General features: G+C 38.4%; 1 protein-coding gene across 1 annotated transcript in view; it reads right to left on the bottom strand.

Moving 5' to 3' along the window:
- Positions 1–270: 270 nt before the first annotated feature.
- The window catches only part of LOC123822661 (protein POLR1D), a 42,545-nt gene continuing 15,402 nt past the window's right edge, over positions 271–27,413 (bottom strand). The window contains exons 2-3 of the mRNA XM_045844758.1: positions 17,849–17,923; positions 271–1,368 (exon numbers count right to left, since the gene is read on the bottom strand). Coding sequence (XP_045700714.1) covers positions 1,101–1,368; positions 17,849–17,923 — 343 coding nt within the window. The 3' untranslated portion in view covers positions 271–1,100. The remainder of the gene's footprint in view (positions 1,369–17,848; positions 17,924–27,413) is intronic.

Below are 27,413 nucleotides of genomic sequence, written 5' to 3'. Positions count from 1 at the left end.
CTAGCTTTTAGAAAGGGCTTTTCTTGGCTGCCAGGAAGCAGGGAGCGGGACTGCGACAGAGTGATTATCTGGGAGCAGCCAGGCATAAGCTCAGCCACTGTGGAAACTGGGAGGGGGAACAGAGAGACAGATTCTTCTTCCTTTTGTGGACTGGGGAAGGGGGTGCCTGGTGACATTTTCCTTAGTATAAAAGGAAGAATATAGGTTTGAAGGTTTGTAATTGTACGTTAAAGTCATACTGATACTGAAAAAAACAACAACAAAAAGAAAGGCATTGTAAACACTTTTATTTAAAATTAAAACTTTTGAAACAACTATGCTAAGAGTGGTTTTCATAGATCTTTAACTAAATAAGACATAACATTAAAATAATTGAGTACACTTTAACTTTTGAGAGTTCTTTTTAAAGCACCACTTAAAGCTTACATATTAAAAATTAAATATAGAAAAGCTCTTCTGACTCTGGAATGAATTTGGGAATGCACAAGGGACAACAGACCAATCTTTAACCTCTGCTTACTGACAGGGAGCACATGACTCAAAGCCATTTTAAGAGCTTCTACATTGCTCACTTAAAGGAAAACAAATGCAGAGTTATCAAAGAGTTTCTTGGTAAATTTCTAGCCCTTGGAAGGCTACAACTTTCCTTAAATATGATTTCTAAATTTTAAATCTGTCATCCCAAAAGGTAAAGTGTCAGATTTACAAGTATTTCATTTTTTGGAGAAATTTTAGAAATGACCACAATTGCAGCCCATCCAAAAAACTGGAACTAGTTTAATAATCTCTGAAAACCTTTGTTCTAGATTTATTTTGAAACCAATTTCTAAACAAGATAACATAGAAACAATGCATATGTACACTACATTGCTAAAGTAACTTAAACTTGCCAAGACATCTTCAGAGCAAGTTGCTTTGTACTAATTTCCTCGAAGAGTTTCTAGGTCATTCTCTGCTTGTCACAGCACAAAGGACCTTCTGTAAAAACTGCTCTGAGGTGTTGCTCTGCCAGCTCAGGACATGTCCTCAACAACCTTCTCTGAACACCCCAGTCTACCACATGTAACAGCACTTATGGCTGGTCCTGCTCTGTCCCTGCCTCATCGCCTGTTTGACCGCTTTTCGTACTTGTCCTGGCTGCTCCGCTTCCTCGGTGGAGAATGACTGACAGTGCTTCGAGCTTGGAAGCTGTGCTTGTACGGGTGGGCTCTGTGCTTCTTCCGGCTGTCTTCTTTCTGGTTCTGGCTCTTCGCAGGTTCCTCATCGCCCTCTTTTTGTTCATGGTCTTGCTCTTTATGGGAAGGGAGTGTGTTCTTAATTGTGTTAATGAGAAATCTTTTATTGGTGCCAGCAAGAGGACACTTCATCCTGGGGGTGAGAGGAAAAGCAAACAATCACAAATCAAATAGCTGACTCCAAAGCCAAGCCCAAGAGCATGGCTGGTGCCCAAGAATTCCACACGCACAGAACCAAGTTTCTGAACCTGTTCTGCTTTCCTTGTATGCCACCTAGTGTAAACTCTGAGTACAAGGGGGAAAAGCAAGACACTTGGAATTCCTGAGGCTGACTGGCTAGACCTCATCTGGACCTCTTTCTTTCTCATTGGGACTAACTTTTCTACTGCTTTGTACGTACAGGTATTGACTGCAGTACCAAATAACTGAATCATTTCATATTTTCTCCTTAAACAATAAATACCTGATTTGACTACAATTTGTGTTTTGCGTGAAATATATTTTGGCTTGCTTTTAATTACCAAAGAGTAAAAACAAGTCCCTCTCCAAGGAACAAAAAAGTATACCCTGCTATATCTTAAATACTGGAGCTAGATGATTTAAACTAGAAAAAATTGTCTAAAGAATCCATAAAAACAACCAATATCACCCCAATAAATTCAATAAAAAGATAATCTATAAAAAGACAACAATCACCTTTTATCTTTTAAAAACCTCTTGCACTTTGCAGTTTGGGACTGCGGCTGTGCTCTGCTGGGGAGCACTGTACATGCACCTGCCTTCCAGGTGCATTTCTGTCCTGTGTGTGTTTGTGTAGCTTCATGATTCAAGGGTGCCCAGGAGGGAGGATGTTATTTAATTAAACTGTCAATTAATATGCTAAGTTATACTTATATACTACAATATTTATTTTCAGGTGTAGCCAAACTATCATTTTGGAAAAGAAAACCCCATACAAATGAAAACCTACATATTTCTTTTGGCCTTGAGCCGTCTGCTGATGAGCTAATTTAGGTGGATGCTGATCCCCAATATCAGGCTGGCTAGTATTAAAATGAATGTAGGATTCTATAATCTCCACCTCTATATCAAACTTTGATTCAAAGAAAATCCCACACAATACTTCCAAATTACTCCACCAGCACCACACTGTGGTAATTTTGTAGGTTATTACTGTGTAAGTGAAGTATAAACCATTATCAACCCGGTGTCACCTATAGGGAGGTTAGACCACCTCAAGCAACCAGAATGGCACTGAATCTGGAAGTAAAAGGAGGAGACAAAAAAAGTCTTGCTGCAAATAAGCAGCTCTTGAGCCTGCAAGGACAGGAAAAACTTCTGAGAAGAATCAGAGATGGTATATACATTTAGTGTGCCAGGACTGGTTCCTGCCCAGACCAGGAAAAGTGGCTGGAGAATGAACTGGAACAGAAAGAGCTAGAAGAAAATGTAGAGAAGAGGACAATGGAGTGCAGTAGAGTCAGAGGGAACATTCAGAGGTAGTGATGGCACTGGTTTTTTTCTTGAGAGGGTTTATTTTCTTTTACCACTGGAGTATTAGAGCAATGGTGAATGAGATGAGGAGCAAAGAGGAAAGGTGATAATGAAGAGCAAAGAAAAAGTTTTACAAGTACCGGGGGAAAACTATTAGCTCTCCTTGGCCCTGCAGGGCTTTCAACAAGCTTCCAGAAAAAGCACAGCACCACGCTGCCTCAGTCACAAGAAGGCAAAGCCATTTATATCTCCTGAAGGTACCTTAGCACTGGGCCCTCTGTGCAGTAAGAGCATGTGACAAAAGGGCAGGCCAAGCCCTTACTTCAGTGGCTGAATAGGGCATCACTGAGTCCAGCTACTGCTTTGGTGAAGAAACTTAAACCACTGCAGTTGCCAGCTCAGCAAAGATCCAGAATTGTATGACACACTGGTATCACAAAGCAGCACAACAGTGCTAGCCTGCAGGAAACACTATCCTTTAATGCAGAATACAAAACGCTACTACCTTGTTTTGCCAACTGTGTCCCATTTTTATGAATAAATGGGCCACATACACCACTTGGATGTAGAAGGCTATGAACAGTGGTGAATAATACCAAGGTACAGAAGAATTCTGGGGTATTTTCATTGGAGCAGGCTATTTCAGTGTTGGCATAACTAGTCACTCCTTCTCTGGATTAAACAAATGTGGCAATATGATTATTGCCAAATGGGACAATGATCTTAAACACAGACTTTGTAACTCCCAGTGAGTTCCACTCTATTTCGCTATCTCCCATGTGAGACTGTCTTTAACACCTCTTGCTTGGCTGTGATGACCAAAACTTGCTCTGTTAGAGAGTGGCGGAGTCCATGGAGTGAGGGCTGTCACAGGACCTGCTTCCCAGGCTCAGCAAGTGACCAAAAGAGCTACTTAAAGAATGAGATAGTTTTTTTGAGTATCTGTAAGAAAGCTGGCATTTACATCTCTTTTTAACATCAAAGATGGCATTCTTAATGTTGGTTATGCCTAGCATTCTACTCCAGGTGAAATGTCACGAATGGCTTAGAGAGAACTGATTTACTTCAGGGCAACAGGAGGGAGGCTTCAAAAGTGCCTTCTCCCAAACATGCCAAGACACATTTCAGAGATGATGACAAGTACTCATTCAACCTCTATTAACAAATAAGGCGCAGCATTGAGATAAGGGGGTAGTTACAAGCAGATGTGAAGGTACATGTAGTAAATGATTCCACATAATGAAAAAATCTGCACTAAATATGTTAAAATATAAGTAAGAGCAACATCAATGCTGATGTTTGAAGAAATCCATTGGGAAAGAGCTATTGTGGCCTTAATGTGGTCATGAATTTTGCTGAATCTCACAGACAGCTGTTTTATTGCTAAGAACTCATCCAACACAGTATACTAGTTGAGCACACATGTCTTGGAATCATACTATCTATAAGACTGAAAAACGATCTGAGACTTTGGCCAAGACGGAGGCATAGGTAGACACACTGTGCCTTGTCATACAACCAAAAGAAGGATAATAACAAATTTAAAAACAAAACAACCAGAACTGACAGAAAATCGAACTGTGTGGAAGTCTGATAACCAAGGAATTAAATAAGAAACATTCATCCAGACCAGTAGGAGAGGTGGAGACAAGCAACCGGGTGGAGAGGACTTGCAGCAAGATGGTGAAGCTGCGCAAGGTGGCGTCTTGCAGATGGGGTGGTCTCACATTCACATGCAAATAAACTGGGAAGAACAACTGGGGAGCAAGATGGACTACACAACCCAGGGTTCTAGTGGGGAAATAAAGCCTCAAAACCTCTGACTGTAAACTCCTGTGGGGGTTGAGATGGCAGCAGGAGAAACTCCGGGCCTCACAGGAGAGGCCACTGGAGAGACCCACAGGGTCCTAGAAGTACAACCAAAAGAAGGACAACAACAAATTCACCCACCTGGGAATCAGCATCAGAAGGGGCCAATTTGATTGTGGATAGCCAGGGGAGTGACTGAAAACCAGCAGACAGCGGACCAGCAGCAGTGGACCCCTCTTCCACATACAGCATCACAATGGAGCTATGTGGGTTGCCCCATCCTGGTAAACACCTGAGATTCTGCCCCTTACTACATAACAGGCCTGCTCGCTCTCTCTCGCTCTCTCTCTCTCTCTCTCTCTCTCACACACACACACACACACACACACACACAGAGGCACACACACACACACACATACACACACACACACACACACAGAGGCCCAAATGAAAGAACAGTTCAAAGTTCCAGAAAAAATACAACTAAGCGATGAAGAGATAGCCAACCTATCTGATACATAGTTCAAAACACTGGTTATCAGGATGCTCCAGGAACTCACTGGGTACTTCAACAGCATAAAAAAGACCCAGGCAGCAATGAAGGTTGCATTGTGTGAAATAAAGAAAAATCTACAGGGAACAAACAGTGATGGGAAGGAAACCAGGACTCAAATCAACAGTTTGGACCAGAAGGAAGAAAGAAACAATCAGAACAGAATAAAGAAAGAATTTTTAAAAAATGGAGAGACTTAGGAACCTCCAGGACATCTTTAAACATTCCAACATCTGGATCATAGGGGTGCCAAAAGGAGAAGAGGAAGAGCAAGAAATTGAAAACTTATTTGCAAAAATAATGAAGGAGAACTTGCCCAATCTGGCAAAGGAAATAGACTTTCAGGAAGTCCAGGAAGCTCTGAGAGTCCCAAAGAAGCTGGACTCAAGGAAAACAAAAACAAAAACAAACTACGCAAACCACTAGAACAGGAACAGAATCACAGAAATGGAGATCACATGGAAGGTTATTAGTGGGGGAGCTGGATGGGGGCGGGGAAGGTACAGAGAATAGGTAGCATAAATGGTAGGTAGAAAATAGACAGGGGGAAGTTAAGAATAGTATAGGAAATGTAGAAGCCAAGGAACTTATATGTATGAGCCATGGACATGAACTAAAGGAGGAGAATGTGGGTGGGAGGGAATTTGCAGGGTGGAGGGGAATAAAGGGGGGAAAATGGGACAACTGTAATAGCATAATCAATAAAATATATTAAAAAAAGACTGAATGTGAGACACATTATATCATCTGCCTGTTACCTCTTATCAGTTAAATGGGGATAATAATAGTGACTATCTTAAAGGGCTGCATGTGGATCAAATGAGAACATGTCAAGTGCTGAGACTAATACCTGATTAATGACAGTAAGTGTTAGCTTTGGTGCATATCCTACTTCTACTACTTAATTAGCTGTCTGACAGTGGGCAAGTTACATAACTCATCTGTAAATCAGTTTTCCCCATTTGTAAGTGGGAGTCAGAAATACTTATCTTATAGAACTATTGTGAGGATTTAATGAGATAATGCATAAAGCATTTAGCACAGTGCCTCACATACAGTAAATCTTCAATACATGTTACCTAAGGGCCTATAATTTCTTATTCACAACTCCAAAATTTAAAAACATATAAAAACTTCTTTTTATGATACCACAACTCATTTGGCAGTAAAATGTGACCTAAGCTCACACTTGGGTATTCATGTCTAGTCTTTGTTCCATTTAGGGTAGGCACTCATGTTTTGCTAAGGAAATGATAACATTTTGAGCAAGAACCTTTGGGGATACTTGTGGTGCACACCATATGTGCTACAATTCCTTTCTAAAGTGTGAAATATATACCTAAATTTATAAGGTAATCTGGACCCAAGGGTTTAAACAAGAAATTATAAATTCCTTGCAGAAAAAAACAGAAAATAACCTGTTATTATTATTCATTGTCTTTTCATGAAAAGAATATATATAGCACTCAAATAATTTAATTTACCAGGGAAATTTTCCACGGTGGCAACTCAAGAGAACATCCCAGTTTCAAATCACCTGGGATGATAAGTTAAGAACAGAATATCTGATGTTTCTCAATTATATATACTAGTGTATGTGTGTGTGTGTGTGTGTGTGTGTGTGTGTGTGTGTGTGTATGTATGTATATACATATATAAGCTATCAAGAAAAAATTAATGAGATATTCTATAGAAATTTTCATAAAAACAGTTAAAGTAAAAAAGTTTCAGTATTTAGAAAGATTAGACTTTTATATCTGAAATGTTTCACTTCCCAGGCTATCTCAGTTCTCCATGGACACCAAGGTCAATGGGAACTGGGTGTTACCTCTGAACTTATAACTTGCATTTCCTAATATTTTGGAAACTCTGTTCATAGATGGTCCTAAGATATAAAACTTAAGGTTGAAGTAGGCAGCTGGTCTCCATGGCCACTTGCAGATTTAAAATTCTCTACTCATGTTCTTTATGTTTACCCCTCAAAAAATTACTCTGCTCTCATCTATCATGTCAGAATATTACTTCATTTCATTGATCTCTGTCTTTTTGTTTCTCTTAGTGCCATTTTTTTTTCTGTATTTGAGATGACACGACAAGCCAGCATTAGATGAATATCTAACTCAACTGTTGTATTGCCTTTTTCAGCCAGCTGAGGTAAAACCCTGAGCTCTGCAGTAAGGGCTCACGTCATGGCTGCTCCATGTGTCTGCTCTATGTCACTGTCTATGCCCAAAGGGGTGCTGGGGTAGGGGACCAAAGGGGGCCACAGGACAGCGCAGCTGCATTCCTGTCTGTAGCTCTGACCCACACAACATTGACTTTCTCACCCCGGCTAGTTACCTTTATTTTTGGTTTTATAAAGTTATACTAGCTTATGTGTGAAGAGCAAGATTTAAGGTGCTAACAACATAAATTGATATAAAACTCTAAATATAATGAGACTAGTTAAAACTACTCTGGAAAATAGGTCTGATAGCACCAGCAGACTGAAGATCCAGCATTCTATCTATGTTAAACTTGAAAAGTGAAGCCACTGACTTCACTTTCAAAGCTGTCAGCCCAGAAGCTGTGCTGATGGTTTCTGCACACCACAGGAAGGACAGACTTCCAGAGAATCTGCCATCAGAGAGGCTAAGCCTTTCATCTTTATTTATTTATTTTTTTGAATAGGCATACTGTAGAACATAATTGCAAAAATAAGGTGCTTTCTTCCTGTAGTTATCATATTAAACTTAGGAAAAACAGTAAACTGTAAAACAAACCTAGAGAACAAGAAGGGGAAGACAAATGTAATTTTTTTTTCAGATTTTGATTCATTTGCCTTTCTGCTGCTAAAGCATGGAGATAGTACTGTACAGATTTAGACTTGCCACTTTGGGTTTATAAAACAGTGTCATGAATATGACCCATCCAGCAGTAACACATGATCACCAGCCAATAATAATAGCACTATTGATGCTAACACTTATGAAACAATCACCCTGTGCTCATTTCATTTCTCCAACCACAGGACACGGAGCTGGGATTGGAACCAGGGAGTCTGACTCTAGAGCCTACCCTCCCCACACTATTTCAGATGAAGCACCTGAAGAAAGGTGCGCTGCAGTGTAATCAGATGGCCAATTTTGAGAGCAGTTAGGGAAAGAAACCGTAGGTGAAAAGCCCCTCAGCACACATGTAACCAAGGCTTCTCTGTCTAAGACAGGCCCTGGAAAGCAGATCTGTCCGCAGCAACAAGTCATCTAAGAATAGCTGTCTACTCACAAGCCCAAAATAAGGACAAAGGTAGAGAAATTCCCAAACACACTTGAATTGACTTTGCTTTTTGGGAATGTAGTGGAAAATTATGGTTCTAACTTTTAGGGTTAGGGAAAATGAGTCCTTGTGATCATGGAAGCAAGGTTCCAGCCAATGCATCCCACCCAATTCATTCCTTCATTCCACAGCCAAACCCATCCCCACACCAGCAGATAGCATTTTATCTTCCATTCTCTACATATCTGTGCACTCTCAGAAACAGGTACAACTATGCTTGCAACACGCCATGAAACAAGGACACTATTTTAAAGTCTTGATTACAACTCATTTTGTTGTTTAATGCTGCCACAACTACCATAACCCCCCATGCAGCTAAGTTTATAATCTGGCAATCAAATGCCTCAGCAGTGGCCACATGAGAAATTTTGATCCCCATTACTAAACTGTTCATCCTTAGTTCTGCTGCATAAAATAGTCCTGAGGCCCACAGTAGGTTTTTCAGTGCACTTTGTATGTCATACCACACCTCAAAGTAATGAAAAATAGTTGACACAGATGCACATAGCTATATTTATTTTTACAAATATTTCATATTTCATATGTAAGGCATTATACTAGGTCCTGAAGCAAAGACAAATACCAGATTCTGTGCCTGTATTTCTGCTCTTTGGGGGACTACTGAGAGGAAAGAAGCTCTGGGAAGACGAAATTCAGAAGCAGATATGTACATAGTGGTGAAATGGGGTAGACAATAGGCTATGTCTTTGGCCTCCTGCTCCCTGAGCAACAAAAAACATTTACACAGCTATATGATCTAATGGAAACTTTCTGGGCTCTCTGATGCACTTTTAGAACTGGATAGGAAAGGAATGTGGGAAGCAGGGGCAGGAAGCATCGGTGATGTTTTGATGTTAACAAACAATAATCCACAGAAGAGAGGTAGTACATAACTAAAGACAAGAAAGAGAACTTCTAGTCCCATCAGCAGTTGGCTAGCCAAGGCCTGGGAAACCTCTTTGGGCCCCGTGTTCTTAAACTGTAAAGAGAAAGCTTTGGATCTTTGCAGCCCTGAAATACTGCCAAGAGCCACAGCCATGCTGAGCCTCATTCTGAAATTCAAGCACTTTCTCCTTCTAGCTGCTGCACTGGGCTCACCTGCTCACTTGTCAGTTTCCACAAGTGGATTAACAACTTTAAGGCCAGGAGAGCACCTTCTTTACTGCTGCCTATGTTTGGCCTCTTACCATACCTGTTGGTGCTCTGTGAATATTCAAATGAATATAAATGCAATGCCTAGATAATTAAAAGCTGATGACATAAAGTAGAAGAATGATGTAAGTGATGGTCTCCCTTATTATCAGATTGATCCCATGACAAACAGAAAGCACCCCAAAATGTCATTCCCTTTAAAAACAACTAGGTTAAAAAAATGAAGAATCATCTTCTGTCAGGTTAGACCCTTGGAACTTTTTGTACCAAAAGATAAGCCTTTCCAAATATAAGGCTAAAGTTCTACAGGCACTAGACTCAAGAATGTGACCAGAATAAAAACAGCTTTGTAGCCAATGAAGGTGAGCATACTTCTAAAATTTATGCTTATAAATTCCTTAATGTCAACTCAAAAGAAGTCACATGGGCCAATATTTCAGCTTCTCTGAGGCCTTTGTCAAGAACACCTCTAAAGAGATTCTTTTGATGAACACTTTCAAGTACAGAGCAGCAAATGGTCTTTTTTTTATATAAAATAAAAATGGTCTTACACTTGCCTTCCCTTTAGTTCAGCCATTTCTTTCTGGCAATGATTCAACTACCTCACCAAGATCATTTTATGGAATATCAAAGAGGAAAAAGTAGTGTTGTTCTAGTTTTATTTTAAAATTTAAAGCACAAATAAAGGTCTTCTAGATCAAGGGTGTCAAACTCATTTTACTGGGGGGCCACATCAGCCTCATGGTTGCCTTCAAAGGGCCAAATGTAATTTAGGACTGTATAAATGTAACTACTCCTTAACAGTTAAGCGAGAGCTTGGCGTTGCTGCCAGGTAGAAACAAGGTGCCAGGTCGGTAAACAAGGTAGAGGGCTGTATTTGGCCTGCGGGCCTTGTGTTTGCCACCTGTGTTCTAGATGCTTAGAAAAAGAGACCCACTAGTAAACAGCAAACTGTCTACTCCTTGCGGATCTTTCCAAGGAGGTCCGCTGGACAGACATGGATCTGGGGATACCAGGACTTACACCTGGCTACCCAAGTTATAGTCAGGCTGTTTGCCCAGGAAAGGTGTGGGGACATTCTGAATGCTGCAAGAGCTGGTTGGTATCATTCTTTTTAATAAATAGGGATTAGTATAGTGTTTTATAAATTTGTGTGCATTTTAGAATCACCTGGTTATCTTTTTAAAAGTCCAAAACCCAGGCCGTACCCCAAACTAATAGTCTTTGATGGTGGCACACAGACATGTATTTTTGGAAGTTTCCAGTTGATTTCAAATGTGCAAATAAGTTGGGCAACCAATGGATTAGTGATTAAAAGTTTGTATTTACACACACGCACCCAGGAGTTCTTGCAGGATGAGCACAATGGGGAAGATGTTCTTTGTCCCAGCAATAGGGAGCAGAAGTGAGTCATGGTTGTCCTTGGGCTAGACCCTTCAAAGTCCACATTGTTTCAGGGGAGTCCAACCCATGGCCTATGGGCCGCATGTGACCCAGGATGGCTACGAATGTAGTCCAACACAAAATCGTAAATTTACTTAAAACCCTTTTTTTGCTCATCAGTTTTTGTTAGTGTTTGTGTACTTAATGTGTGGCCCAAGACAACTCTACTTCTTCCAGTGTGGCCCAGAGATGCCCAAAGGTTGGACACCCCTACTAGGGTGTGTGTGCTGGACTGAAAGAACTCTGTATTCATTTCCAATGATAAAACTGGAGTTTTCTAGTGAAAAAACATTATACTTCTGGAAAACTGTGAACTTGACAGTCTCCCAATACTTGAGTTTTCTAATGAGTTTAGTGGTGGTATTTCCAAATGTGTCGATATTCTTCATCTACTTCAACCAAAGTAAGCTATTACAATAGATTGACTACAGAGGCAGATTGAAATTCCAGGTCTTTTATAAGCCAGACATTAAAAAGGTCTGCAAGAACATGAAACAATGCCATTCTATTCAATATATACATTTTTTGCAAATATAGTTATTTTATAAAAACATACTACTTTAATATGTATGAGTTTATTATTGGTACTTAAAAATGAATCAATAAACACTGTAACAATTCCTCCATTTTAATATAATTAACACAGCAAATACAGATTGATATAATCCACAAAAAAATGTTCTTTGGGATCCCTAATAAATTTTAAGAATGTAAAGTTCAAAAAGTTTGAGGACCACTGTTATAAGACAACTGGAAAAAACTAACAATGTCAGTAAGAACTCTTGTTTTGTAAACTAATGAGAAAATGTAAGTTTTACATTTTGTGTCCTTAGACCTACCTTATAACTCTGGAATGTCTTACTTTGCCCCCCATCTTTTACTCTCTTTTCAACATGCTTCTCCCTCCTTCATGGGACGAGGCTGCTAGTTGCCCCCTAGTATAATTTCTTTCATTCTTCTATAGTAAAAGCACGTCAGATATTTATCTGGCACATGCCTGCCTAGGGAAAAAAAGACTACATTCTTGGCCTTGCAGCTAGGTGTAGACATGAAATTAAATTCTGGCCAATGGAGTATATGTAGAAATGGTGTACATGACTTCTAGAAGGTGTTCTTTATTAAAGGGAAGGAGCATGCTTTCCTTCTCTTCTTACTTTCTGCTAACTGAAATTAGTGGAGTTAACGGTGCTACAATATTAGACCATGTGGAAAAGAATGACAACCTATGGTTGGGATATTTGGAAAATGGAAGGAACCTGGATCCTCAATAACTTTATGGAACTGCCAATCTAACTGACATGACACCAGAAGAGTACACCCATACTTCCATAAATCTCAAGATGGCTTGTGCATATGGTACTCTCCCATGGGGGGCAAAGAGCTGATATTGACATACTAGTTATTTCACTACCAGAAAGTTCTACTAAGCAAAGTGGCATGAAGGTGGTCAGAATGAATGACTTCTAGCTGTCTAGAAACAACCACCTAGTCTTGAACACTACTCACGTAGCAAGAATTCTGACTGGTATTTTCTTATTCACTTGTCAAATCATCAAAATTTATGATTTCACTCTATGCTAATTCTTCAGATTGGACCAATGACTAATGTCAACCTGATGAAGGTCCTGCCTTACACCAAAAACCAAAGCAGCCTGCCCCTAACAAAGTTTGTACTAATGTGATTCCCATTAGCACAGGCAACTTATCTCAGTAAAGGACAGAGGACTAGAAAGAAAATAAAAGTAGATTTAACTACTGATAACATTCACTGCTCCATGCCAGGACCCTTGCTAAGTGTTTTCAGACATATTATCTTACCAAAGTGTTACAACCATCCTTCCAGGAAGTAGGTATTTGTTTTGAATCTGTGTTACCTACAGACTGATTCACACTGGATTATTTCATTTTATTATATCACTTCATCCATAAATATATCAGAATGAATTTCTAAAAAATGCCTTATTTAAAATAACAGCAGTCATTTTTAAATATAAAAATAAATATTGATTCCTTAATAGCATCAAATACCTCCATCTTTTAGAGTAATAATTCTAATATGCTACACATTTTACTAGATGTGTCTGAAATCTACTAATTCATAGGATACTCTTCCTCCTCCTCCTCCATTTCTCCTTGCAATTCAGTTGTTAAACTAGGTTGTTTTTTTCATAGAAGGTCACCACATTTTGGATTTTCATGATTTTATTCCTCTAGTGTCGTTTGACAGATTGCTCTACCCTCTGTATTTCCTGCAAACTAGTAGTTCTACTGAAGAATTGACCAGATTTGAGTTCAATTTTTTGACGAGGATGTGTTAAGTGGTGGTATGCCTTTCTCACTGTGGTGCAAAGGCTGATCAATGAATTCAGGTGTTGTCAGGTTGACCCAGTCACCAGGAAGTTCCCCATCAATTTTTCATCTGATAGATTTAACAGTCACTGGTGACCTTTACCTAGATTTAATCTATCATTAGGGATGGTAAAATGATGACATTCTTTTTTTTTTAAAGATTTTATTTATTTATTTCTAGAGAGAGGAAGGGAAGGAGAAAGAGAGGGAGAGAAATATCAATGTGTGGTTGCCTCTCACATGCCCCCTACTGGGGACCTGGCCCACAACCCAGGCATGTGCCCTGACTGAAAATCGAACCGGTGACCCTTTGGTTTACAGATCAGCACTCAATCCACTGAGCTACACCAGCCAGGGCTGACATTTTTTTTTTAAACCAGGGTTACTGAGGTATAATTCATACAGAATAAAATTTATCCTTTTAAATAGTAGTATGAGTTTTGACAAATATATGAAGTCATGAAATTACCAGAAAAATCAAAATATAGAATGGTTCCATCATCCATAAAAGTTCTGCAGTAAATCCCTTCCTTCCACCCCCACTTCCTGGCAAACCATGATCCATTCTGGTCCTTCTAAAATGTGATATAAATGAAATCTGCACGTCTGGTGTCTAGCTTCTTTCACTCAGCACAATGCTTCTGGGAGCATCAGTAACTGCTCCCATCACTACTGATGCAGCAGCTACTGATGCAGCAGCTACTGCAGGGAGCATCAGTAGTTCTTTCCCTTTTTATTACTGAGTAGTAGTGAATGTATGGATATAACCACAATTTCTTTATCTATTCATCAATCAATGGACATCTGGGTTATTTCCAATTTTGAGCTATCATGAATAAAATTGCTATGAACATTATTGTAGATTTTTGTGTGACATTAAGTTTTCAATTCTCTGGTAATTGGTTAGAATTCTGTATGTATGTAAGAAATAGTTAACTGTATTTCAAAGTGGCTGTACAATTTCACATTTTCACCAACTAGTTGTTCCATATCTTTACATTTATTTGGTACTGGAAGTTTTTAAATTTTTTTATTTTAGTGATTCTAGTGGATATGCTATGGCAGCTATCATTTTTAACTTGCTTTTTCCTGATAACTAATGATTTGAGCACCTTTTCATATGCTTATTGGCCAATCTTGTATCATTTTTGATGAAGTGTTTACTCAAATGTTTTGTCTATTTTAAATGAGATTGCCTCTTGAGTTAAGAATTACATTATGTAGTTATCGTTTTATTATCATATTTTTTATCTTACTTTTTCTTCTTTTTCTTGAAGATATCTCTTTAACATATCCTGTAACGTTGGTTTGGTGGAGATGAACTCCTTTAGCCTTTTCTTGTCTGAGAAGCTCTTTATCCCTCCTTTGATTCTAAATGATATACTTGCTGGGTAGGATAATCTTGGTTGTAGGTCCTTGCTTTTCATCACTTTGAAAATTTTATGTTAATCTCTTCTGGTCTGCAAAGTTTCTGTTGAGAAGTCAGCTGACAGCCTTATAGGAGCTCTCTTATACTAAGTACTTATCTCTTGTTACTTTTAAGATTCTCTCTTTCTATTTAACCTTTAACATTTTAATTATGATTTATTTTGGTATGAGCCTCTCTGGGTTTGTCTTACTTGGGACTGTCTGTGCTTACTTAACTTGTATGTCTACTTCCTTCACCAGGTTAGGGAAGTTTTCTGTCATTATTTCTTCAAAGAGGTTTTTAATTCCTTGTGCTCTCTCTTCTCCTTCTGGTATTTCTGTGACATGGATGTTGGCATGCTTGATGTTGTCCCAGAAGCCCCTTAAACTATCCTCATTTTTTAAAATTCTTTTATCTTTTGGCTGTTCTGATTGGGTATTTTCTGTTTCCTTATCTTCCAAATCACTAATTTGATTCTCTACTTCATCTAGTTTCCTTTAATGTAGTCTTCATTTCTGTTAGCGTATTCTTAATTTCTGTCTGGCCCTTTTTTATGTTTTCTATCTAATTTTTATGTCTTTATTAAAGTTCTCAATGAATTCATCTAATCTTCCCCAATGAGCATCCTTATAATAATCAGTGTTTTGAACTCTGCATCTGATAGATTGCGTGTCTCCATTTTGTTTAGTTCTTTTCTGGAGTTTTGTTCTGTTCTTTCATTTAGGACATGTCTCTTTGTCTCCTCAAGTTGGCAGCCTCCCTGTTTGCTTCTATGTATTCAGTAGATCTGCTATGTCTCCAGGTCTTGGTAAAGTGGCCTTACATAGGAGGCGCCCTATGGGACCTAGTGACACAGTCTTCCTGGTCACCTGAGTGGGGCGCTCTAGGTGTGTCCTTTGTGTGGGTTATGTGTCACCTCCAGCTGTAGTTGAGACTTGACTACTTTTGGCACATCAATGAGAAGGACTGACGTTTAGGCTTCTTGGTTGTGAGGAATGACCATGATTATAGCAGAGGTACTACTGGGCAGGGACTGACCCCACAGAGCAGGAGTCACTTTAGCAGGGCTCTGGTGCCTGCTGAGTCTGCCCTCTGGGTGTATCATTTGTGGAGGTGGTTGGATAGTGCTTGAAGTCGACTACCAGGTGTGTTAGTTCTGGGTCCTCTTGGGACAGGATCTGGTGCAGGCCAAGGTCAGCTGCTGCCTATGACTGGCCTGGGGTCACTTTATATGAGGTACAAAGTGATCTGCAGAAGGCTGTCGCTTGTGCTGGGCTTAGAGGTGCCTGGGAGAGGCTAAGCTGGGAACCAAGGCCAGCTGCCACTATTGCTGATTTCAGGGCCACTTATGGCTGAGGCCAGCTGCTGCTTGTTTGGGGTTTATGAACCTTTAAGACATTTTAGGAAAGTTCCCAGAGTGAGTCCCCATTTAGAGTTCCTACTAAATGACCCCAAGTAGTCATTTGTATGGAAAAGCCACTAGAAGCGGCTTTGGAGAACCTGCAAGTTGGATGGTGTGGGGTCTCAGGGAATCATCAGGGCAGGATGAACGTGTTAGCTAGGTTGATAGAATCTCAGACTTGGAGCCTGCCTGCACCTGCAGGCTCTGTGAGGGGAGGCCTTAACAAAGGATAATGCAGCTGCTAGCACTTCTGTCTGGGAGACAGGTGCCCCTCCAGCCCTCGCCCCAAGGCCAGATAAGTCAGTTCCTCCTTATATGTCTGCAATGCTTTTCAAGCTGCTGCCCCAGTACTGGAGCTTAGACTAAGTGAGTCAATCATTGTGCATGTATGAGTTACTGCCTCAGTAAGTGAGTCAGTCCATGTCTTTAGAGGAACACCTGGGATTCCAGAAGCCATCCATCTCACTTAGCCACAATCCCTGCTGGTTTTCACAACTAGAAGTTACAGGGATTTCTCTTCCTGGCACTGGAGCTCAGGGCTGAAGGACCTGATATGAGGCTGGAACTCCTCAATCCTCAGGGGGGACCTCCATAACAAAGATATCCGTTTTTCTTAATGGCCACACCATGGCTGTGGGGCCTGCCTGTTCTGAATGTCTGCCCCTCCTACCAGTGTCCACGTGGCTTCTTCTGAATAGCTTTAGTTTTTCTTTTGTTCCCTTGCTTTGTGAGAGAGGGAGGGAGAGAGAGAAACATTGATGTGAGAGAAACATCAACTGGCTGCCTTCTCATATGCACCCCAACTAGGGATCAAACCCGCAACCTGGATATGTGGCCTGACCAGGAATCAAATCTACAACCTTTCAGTTACTGGATGATGCTCCAACCAACTAAGCCACACTGGCCAGAACTATATCCTTAGTTTTAAGACTTCTATTTAGCTAGTTAGTCTTCAGGTGGTTCTCAATGATGGTTGTTCTGTAGTTTAGTTGTAATTTTGATGTACATGTGAGGAGGCGAGCACAGCCTTTACCTAATCTTTCATCTTGACGCTAATTCTATTTTTATATTTTACTTTTTAATGGTTCACAGTATACTCCACTGTAGTAAATTTTAAATTCTAGGTAAGAAATCTAAAATCAGCATATTTATTGAATGTGATTGCTAAAGTAATGCTTAAAAGAGGGGACTTGATTCTTAGAACTAAATTTTCCTTTGTTTATATTACTAAGTTTTAACCAGCTCTATTTTGTATAGAAACTGCAAAGGTAAACTTTAATTCTAAATGGCTGAATTGTCACATAATCAAAATACTTACAATTAGAATTATTTTAAGTAAAATTTAATTTACTAATGACTATAATTAAAACTGAATTCTTAAATAATGAACACTGATATAACATTACTCTCACATAGGTGCCTTTAGGCACAGTAGTATCTACCTATATGTCTCTCAGGGATTTGGGAACCAAAGGGATAAAACCATGGCAGGGATTCTTATACACATCCCTCTGCCCATTTATTCATGTTCTTAGAGTTCCTCAGCATCAGCCTCAGTGGTATTCTCTTCTACTTGCCTCAGGTGATTTCCTCCAAATCCATGGTTTTATGTTCCCTTTATTTGCTAATTAAGACTTTTCTCTTTAATATTTATTTTAAGTTTTAAGGAGTATTACTCAAGCACTTACCAGCCCATGGGTCCCATTGTTTCTGCCCTTGTTTTCCCACGTTTTGCCTCTTTAAGCAGTTCTTCTATTGCTTTCCTGATGGGAAAAAGGAAGAAATTTGAGAGGTAGTCACCCCACTAAATTCTGAAATAAATTTATTCCACTTATGTGACCTAGGGAAAGAAACAGCTCTGAAACACAAAATTTCAAAATTGGGGAAGAAATTTTTAAAAATGGTTGATAGTTTTGAATACACAAAAATTTAAAAATGCACTTTTTATGGGAAGGGGAAAAACACGGAAAAGAAAACTAAAGACAAAATAACAAACTACATCCATGTTAAAAATGTCCAAATGAATTATTATTCTAAGAAATACAAATTAACCCAGCAATGATGAATCTGGTTTTTGCTCACCTGTTAGTAAGGGAGTAGCAAAATAAATATTCTTTTCTCTATCATCTGGGACCAAAGCTGATGTAAGATTTCTGGAGGACAATTTGACAACCTGATAAAGGGCCTTAGAAATAATGCATACCTGTACACCTAAAAATTCCACTTATCCTATGAAATATTCAAATAAGTATGCAAAACCATAGGCACAGGGATACTCATTAAACAACTTGTTAACAACTAAAGAAAAATAACAAAAACCTTGAATGTTTACTAAGAAAGACAGCTAAAAAATAATGGCATATCCAGATAGAAGATTAGGCAGTCGTTAAAAATGAAGACAAATGAATACGTGGCACACAAAGACATTCATTAGATATTTAGTAAATAAAGCTGGGAACAAAACACACAAAACAATGTACAGGGGTTAGCAAAATTAGGTTTACAGCTGTGAGTACAAGAAAATTTATTCTTGTATTATTATTGATTATGAACAACTGTAAACCTACTTTTGCCATCCCTGTATGTAATTTTATTTTATTTACATGCATATATTGCATAGAAAAACATTTGGAGAGATGTTATATGTAAGGTGAGTCTTGGGGTGCTTTCTATTTTTTTGTTTGCTTCTCTAAATGTTCTGTTTTTTCTAGAATGAATATTATCTGTGTAATTTTTATAAACAGATTTAAAAAATCTGAAAACTTATTTACTAACCATATTCTGGGACTTTACTATGTCTGAGATACTATGCAAGGTGCTATAAGTAGTAAAATATGAAGATGATCATCCCTGATTTTATTACTTCTGACACATAAATAATAAAGTTAAGAAAAAAAGAGGTATAAAGGTACAAACAAATGTAATCCAAAGTATGAATCTAATCAGAATGTTTTGAAATTGGTAACTATATATTGATTCTGTATAAAAACATATACACTGTTACAGTATTACTATATTGTTTATATAATTCTCAAATGATATTAACATCTTGTTAGTTATAAACTGTTTTATCTTATATTGATTTTTATTTTAAGCATGTGCATAGCTTAAAAAGAAAAATATTATTTAAAGACTTATAATAAAATACAGTACATAGTCTTCTGTGTTACCCTTTCTTATCTACCCACCCCAAACAATTTCAACTATTTTTTATCTGTTTCTTTTGGTATCGACTTCCACATTTCTAACAGTATGCTTTCAAACTATTTCAATACCCTCTTAATCTTCAATATATACATGTGGCTATTTTTCTGTAACATTTAAAAAAAACTTTTAATAATAATGAGATCTTTATATAATGTCTTTTCCTCTAACTTGGCAGCATGACACTTACAAATTTTTTACTTATTTTTAGAAAGAGGGGAAGGGAGGGAGAAAGACAGGGAGAGAAACATTAATGTGAAAGGCAAACATTGATCAGTTGTTCCTAGTATGTGCCCTGACTGGTGACTGAACCCACAACCAAGGCATGTGCCCTGACCAGGAATTGTACCAGCCACCTTTTGTTTTGTGGGACAACATTCAACCAACTGAGCCACACTGGTCAAGGCAGCAGCATTATACTTCCTAATCCACCCTGGGAGGGCCCACTGACAGAGTCGGTGAGGAACTGAAACACTGACCAACTGAGGGCTACTTCTTACCCTGGACTCACTCAATTGGGATTATGTTTCACAGGCCAGCCTGCTGGTATCATGAGTAGATAAATGCATCTGATTACCACACGCTTTTCCTTCTACCTCTTTAAAATAATAATAATACAACCTACTATTGTGATCTGAAGGCTTCATCTTATACAGTATTTCATGAAAAATTTATCCTATTCAGCTCCAAAACAGAGATCCCTTTTCACCCTTATAGATTTGAGTACAAAATATCAAAGGGTAAAAATATTCCAAATACTCTATTCCCATCAATTAGTGCAGTAGTTTTCCAAATAAAAACAGGCAATCAATCATGGTTGGTTTCCCCCATGTGCTCTCTCTTTTCCTGACAACAAAAGCAGTTAAAAAATCATTAGGGAAAAACTTGTTTGGACAGTCCCCAATATAAACAAACTATGTATCCATTACAAATAAACTAGAATGCATTTTCTCATAAAAACTCTGCTAAAATTTTTGGCTAGCTTTCTGAACCAGCCCACAAAAGCCACTTTGCCTTGCAACAACACAGCTGAAATGCTGCATGCCTGCAGGAAACAATACTAAGTCAGGAACCTTGTAAGAACCCTGAAGGCCTATTCTAGGCACAGTCAAGAGCTATGAAGTTTGACAGCGATTCTTCTGCAGTTTTGATTTATTTAAAACTATCTCCAGCACTGTTACTATCTGCCATGATTAAGGAAACCTTCTGATTTACAATTATAATTAAAGGGAAAAGAAGGTATGTAAGAAAGACTGCCTGGGGTGAAATGAATTCAATTGTGTTGAAAGATGGTAAAAGGTGGGGCTCAGATTGGGTAGAGACGGCTTTCAGTCAGCTAGTCTTCTCATGGGTGAAGCCCACAACAAACATGGGAAGCAGTACCCCATATCCATGGTTGGGGTAGACCCAAGTTATGGATTTGTAATTGGTTTGACTAACTTACCAAAGGTAATATTGCTAATGATCACAGAAGAGGAGGAACAAATCAAAAGGTTTCATGTGTTTATGGCTATGAATTTCTTGATCTTTCTATTATACTTTTGGTCTCTTCCACAAACATTTGCACAGCAAGTCCTGGAGAAGGCATTTTCTCTTTATTAATAAAAGAGGCAAAAACTAAAATACATGAAAATAAAAAAAGAGGCCCAACAGGGTCGCCACTGTTTCTGCACTCATTCAAGAACTGAGTGACGTGCTGATCCTAGAGGGGCAGAAGGAATGAAGGACTGCTCAACGCTTTGTCCTAAACATCTGAGCTTCACCACCTCCCCACCCCAAATTCTCCTGTACAAGCTCCCTCTGCAAAGCTTTACTTCCAAGAAGGTAAACAACAATTCCTAGCAATCACGTATTCTCTCACTGAAATAATGACATAACCTTCAAAATTGAGGAAACACAGAAAGTCATAGAAGGTAGTTTTCCTCACTACTGCAGCCTGGAACTTTTGCTAATGAATTCCTGAGTAAAGAAATAGCAAGTCCAGTTTCTACTGCACATTTTCACAGAGGATAAATACTTAAATTATCAAAGCTTATGAAACATCAATATCATGAAACAAAATAGTTTTCAATGAGATGATGAAACAGGGTGTAAACTAAAATTAAAATACAGGAAAAGCAATCAGTACAAAAATATATAAGAACTGAACGTGAATAATTACAACATAAGACAAATTTAGTTTTAGTTATAGTAATTTTTATACTTATAACCTTTAAATATCTTCAGGGTTTCTTTGTAAAACAAATTCATTTCATTAGAATATCAAGTTCAACACAAACAAGAAGTCCAAAAAAGCTAGGTCATTAAGCAGACATTTTTCTGGGCACAGGAACAAACTACAATCAATTCTCAATGATACACCCTAGCTCAGCTTCTTCAGACCTGCCTATTTATTCCATTAGCCAGCTGGTACATGCTTAAGGAATGTAAACTAATCATAATAGCAGCTTAAATAAAACCCAAGTTGGAATGCAAATCTGGTACAAAATCATCTTAAATCCAAGTCTAATAAATTAGTTTTGAGTTATCTGGGTCTGTGTTTCATACAAATCAACTGAAAGTCAACTATATCAGGATGTAGAAAGGAAGCAAGAAATTTAAGGCTACTAAAGTGATACAACAAAAATCTCAAGGTAAATATAGTAAGAATAGAGAGATTTTTAAACAAATAAAATCAGAAAAGGTAAATATCAAATAACTACTCAAAGAGACAAAGAGAGGGATCTACATACACTTTTTTAAAAAAGAGATTTTATTTTTTTATTTTTCAGAGGTGGGGGAAGGGAGGGAGGAAAAAAGGGAGAGAAACATCAATATGTGGTTGCCTCTCACATGCCCCCTACTGGGGACCTGGTCTGCAAGCCAGGCATGTGCCCTGACGGGGAATCAAACCACAATCCTTTGGTTCGCAGGCCAACAACTCAATCCACTCAGCCACACCAGCCAGGGCTACATACACTTTCTTGAGAAATGAATGGAAGTATGGATTGAATGTCTGTGTCACTCCCAAAATTTATATATTGAAATCCTAACCCCAATGTGATAGTATTAGAGCCTTTGGGAGATTATTAGATCATGAGGGTGGAGCCCTGATGACTGGAGATGTATTCTTATGTGAGACCCCCTAAGAACTCCCTGGCTATTGAGTACTCCCTGCTATGTGAGTACACAGTGAGAAGATGGCTGTCCAAGAACCGGACAACAGGCTGTCACCACACATTGAATCTGCCCACCCATTGGTCTCAGACTTCTAGCCTCCAAAACTGTCAAAAATAAACCACCCAGTCTGTAGAACCTGTTCGAGCAGCCTGGATAGACTAAGATAGTTAGGAACATAAGACCGAACATTAGATGCTTTCTACATCGTGACTCCCTTAGTCTTTAAAAAAGTCACCTTTGAACTAGCTTTTCACAAGATAGGTGGAAAAAGATGTTCAAATATGACACTAAGCCACCTAAGACTACTCTGAAGGTCTTGATGTGTTCAAACAAACGTGACTGGGTAACAAGCACACAGACTTAGAAAACCAGGAGAACTGAGTGCAGCACCACTGGCTGCTTGTGACTGGGAGGCATCTGACAGGCCCAGCACATCACCAATGCTACAGGTAACCAGCTTACATCCACGTTGTCCATGTGCACTAGCCATCAAAGCATGGGGCAGAATTTAAGAGGAACTTCATTATAATGATCTAAATTTCCTCCTATAATGGAGTGCTAAGGCTTGGAGAAATTGAACAATTCACCTGATCTTCAGTAAGGATTTGCTATCAGACCACAAGACATTCTGACTAAAAAATATGGACAGATGGTTTGGATACCTGTCGGTATCCGCAAACAGCTGCCTATAGGCTTCTGACCAGTTGGCAGCATTAGTGGTTATGATCATGTGGATCATCAGAACCCATAGGACAAAGTCTGGGTACTGTATTGCTTAGTACTTCAGGTGTAGATATAGATGAAGAAATTCAGGACATCCTTATTTAATTTCAGAAAATATCAAACTGTCTGGGGTCACCTATCACCTATGAAGAAAGGTAAGAAAATTCAAGTTGTGGAAAGGGTTTATGAAGACAAGTAAAACCCTCTAGGGACAACGAGGTCATTTGGGAAATGAAGAGAATTATTCATAGGTAAAAGATGGAGGTAGAAGTTAATTCTGTGAGTTATGTTAAATTTAGCCAACTTCTATCAAGCACTTGTTTTGTAAGGTATGACAGTTTATACTGTGAGCGAGGCCCTTCCCTGAAGGGGTTTACTACTGGTGACTGTGTATGTCTTTAATAAATGTGCTTTAGAAACAAATAATTGGTTTACCTAGGGGAACACAAGAAGTTCCAATACTTATTATATAACAAATGGGGGGAGTTGTAAAAAACGTTGCTTAATTTTTTAAAAACAACTTACTGCGATAACACACTGGAGGATGACAGAGGAACATGAATTTGAATGGAGGATTAACAAGAGTTTTTGACTTCATGCTAACATGGACCGAAGGGGAAAAAAAAGAAAAGTAATATTTTAAGCAAGGCTGGAAAAAGCAGTCAAAGATGTGGCTTACTTTTTCTTTCTTCTTCTTCTTTTTTTTTTTTTACTATGATGATAATAAGCTCACAGGATTGCTACAAAGATAAAATAAGGTATTTACTTAGATCCAGATGTTCTAAATTTTATCAGAAGCACAAGAAATGCGATAGATATTTTTCACTTGATTGAACTAGAGTTCAGGGAACTTGTTTTTTTTTCATCTTAGTTTTCCCTATGCCTGTTATATGGTAGGTATTAAATAAAGATCTGAGGAAATGAACAGGTTCAGGGTGTGAGTGGAACATGACAAAAATGCAAGGATTTAAAAATAAAAATATTGTATCTATAGCCAGATGGAAGAGGCAAGACAAAGAAGAAGACAGGAGACAAAAAGAAAGAACATGTCACTGGGCAAAGAAATGTGACAAAGGAATTGGTGGCCATTGGTTCCTTGTGCAATCTCCACGCGTGGCCAAATATGAGCAGGACATAACAATCCCACATCAAAAATAATGTCATAGTGGGACAGTACGAGCACCAGCTGAAGACACTGAAACAGCTGTCAAATGAGGCAAAGCTAGGATTTTTCCTGTCAGGGCTGAGATCTTTAATCCTCTAGGGCTCCTGGAAAATCTCAGCAAGATTTCATATCTAGAAAATACTTTTCCCTCAGTACATTACCAATCAGAGATGAACTGCCTTTGTTTAGCTTTGAAATACCATTCTTTTGCTTCATTATGCAAATAGTTAAAAGCCCACTTCATTCACATATGTTAACATTCTCTAAACTCCATCTCTTAGTGAAGATGTTCATTGTTCTTTAAAATGAAAGTGTTAGTGTTGGAGTCCAAGGATGCTAATACAGAAACCTGGAGACGTCAGAGTGAGGGCTATTGGCTTGTCTCTGCAAGGCCTCAGCCAGACACTGTAGGCCCTGTGGGATTACCACATTCCATGGCCTTAGCTTGGCTACTCTGGAAGCCCAATTTGGCTAGGACACTCAGCCCGACTGCAGACCCACAGCTGCCATTGCATGCAGAACTTTGCTTAGGCTACACTCTCTGTCCGAATAGTTCTCCACTCAGCCACATTATTATCACTGGACAGGGATCAGATGCTCACTGCTCTACAAGCCTTTATTGTTTCCCTGTGTGCTCCCCATCAATGGATGCAACTGCTCCTTTCTCTCAGGCCCAGCAAAGGGCAAATAAAGCCCCACACACCATAGTTCTAAGTATTAAAAAGTTATAACATAAACTAAAAAATATTAAATGAAATATACTCCTCTCTGCTACCATGACAAATATACAACAAAAATAAAAACATATGTAAAGCTATGATTATTTAAAAGATTGAAAGTCAGCAAAATATCAAAGATGATAGAATTAACTAATTGCACACATTGGTTATTCTGTTAATGAGTTGGTAATATTTGGGTAAATACAGATAAAATGAGACATATAATTCAGACTGGACTGGTGATTCCCAGAGGGGAGGGGATTTGGGGGGCTAGGTAAAGAGGTAAAGGGATTGGGAAGTACACATTGGTAGTTACAAAATAGTTCCAGGGATGTAAAGTACAGCATAGGGACTATAGCCAATAATGTTGTGATAACTATGTATGGTGCCAAGTAGGTACTCGAAATATTGAGGGGGAACACTTTGTAAACTACGCAATTGTCTATCTACTGTGCTATATACCTGAAACCAACATAAAATAATACTGAAAGTAAACCATAATTAAAAAAATAAAATTAATTAATTAAGAATGGGGAAAAAAGACACATATATATTCCACAGATATATGTTCTTTACTTGATTTCAGCAAAATCACCGATTATATTGTTATAATCAAGATTCTTACATAAATTATGTTCTATGGATTATAATAATCTAAAATATTAAAAAGGAAAATGTAACTACATTCAATGTGGACAAAATTTGAATACATTTGTCAAATTGTAAATTACCTTAAATATAAAAAACTGAAAATCTAAATTTCATGTTTTAAAATTTCCCTGTAAAATAATAAGATGGTTAATGAATCAGTATCAAAGTTCTTGTTGTATCTATGTAAACCTATACATGTACACATATATGAGTAATATGACTTAACATTACAAATATTAACCTCCAAATATAACTATTCCTAATACTGTACTAAGTCATGAGAACCTCCAGAGCCATGAACTGAAATCCTAAGACAAGCAAGAAAATGGAAGCTTAGCACTACCAGGAAACAGTATTTTCTTATAGTATAATCTATTGTATTCGTGCCGAAACAGTTTTGACAAGTTAATGTGTCTTTTCTCTTCTAAACCACTTCTGTGGCTCAAATCCTTCCTGTATTCTAAAGCAGTATCAGCTCCAAGTCAACAGTGGTAAACCCACCAGTCTCCACATATCCAAACTTTTATTCAAGGATGCAGGTCAAAACATGAGGAGGGTGTTTCTTGGGTTGTGAATTGCACTGAGCACCGGATCCCCAGTGACAGAGGAACCTATTCATATTTGTATACATAGGGGGCTGCTTTTCTTGCCCAGATTTAAGAAAATTCTCCTTTGACTATCAATATAATAAGCACTTAATATGCACCACTAGAGATATTATGAAAAATAATGGCAACCGTGCCTATGTACTTACTTCTTACAATTCCTCTATGTAACTGTTATTTTACAGACAAAGAGATAAGAAGAAAATAAGAGAAAGTTAAGAAACTTACCAAGGCCACAATAGCCAGTAAGTGATGGGCTGTGATGTGAACCCAGGACCTTAACTAACCCTTACACTTAGTTAACCCTGTAGCTGTATTAAAAGGGATGACCCCAACCCTTAAAGATGCCCAGTCTAGTGAGCGAGGCAGGCAAAGATATATTTAAGAATAATTATTTGTAAAAATACTACTTTGAACATGAGGCCATTTCATTGTGAGGTCTTTCCTATGGTGAGATGTGTTATGAACTGAGAAATAAGGTTTTCTTCTAAGAGCTAAACTAGTATCAATCAGCCCACATATTAACTGTTACCTGAAGAAGTTATCTCTCTGTAAGAATGGCCCAGTTCTTACAGAGAATGAATGGGGATCTCAGTTCAGTTTAAAGGAAACTAATTTAAAGATGCTTTATATGTAGGAATTGTTTGAAACCACAATTCTCACCCTTATTGAAGGTAAACTGAACAAATACATACATAGTTGCATATATATGTGTTTATATGTATGTTAATGGCAGCAATATTTTACTGTACTTATTTGTATTTATGACAAGATCCCTTCACCCATTCTCACATGTCCACAGCTACCCTTTTCTAGGTAACCTCTGAAGGTGGGCCATTTTTACAGAGAGATAACTTCTTCAGGTAACAGTTAATATGTGGGCTGATTCATACTAGTTTAGCTCTTAGAAGAAAACCTTGTTTCTCAGTTCATAACACATCTCACCACAGGAAAGACCTCATAATGAAATGGCCTCATGTTCAAAGTAGTATTTTTACAAATAATCATTCTTAAATCCTGATTAAGG

The sequence above is a fragment of the Phyllostomus hastatus genome, unplaced genomic scaffold (assembly GCF_019186645.2).
Source record: "Phyllostomus hastatus isolate PE091 unplaced genomic scaffold, TTU_PhHast_1.1 phas_contig_41, whole genome shotgun sequence".
NCBI classification, from domain to species: domain Eukaryota; kingdom Metazoa; phylum Chordata; class Mammalia; order Chiroptera; family Phyllostomidae; genus Phyllostomus; species Phyllostomus hastatus.
This window is presented reverse-complemented; position numbering and strand designations above follow the sequence as displayed.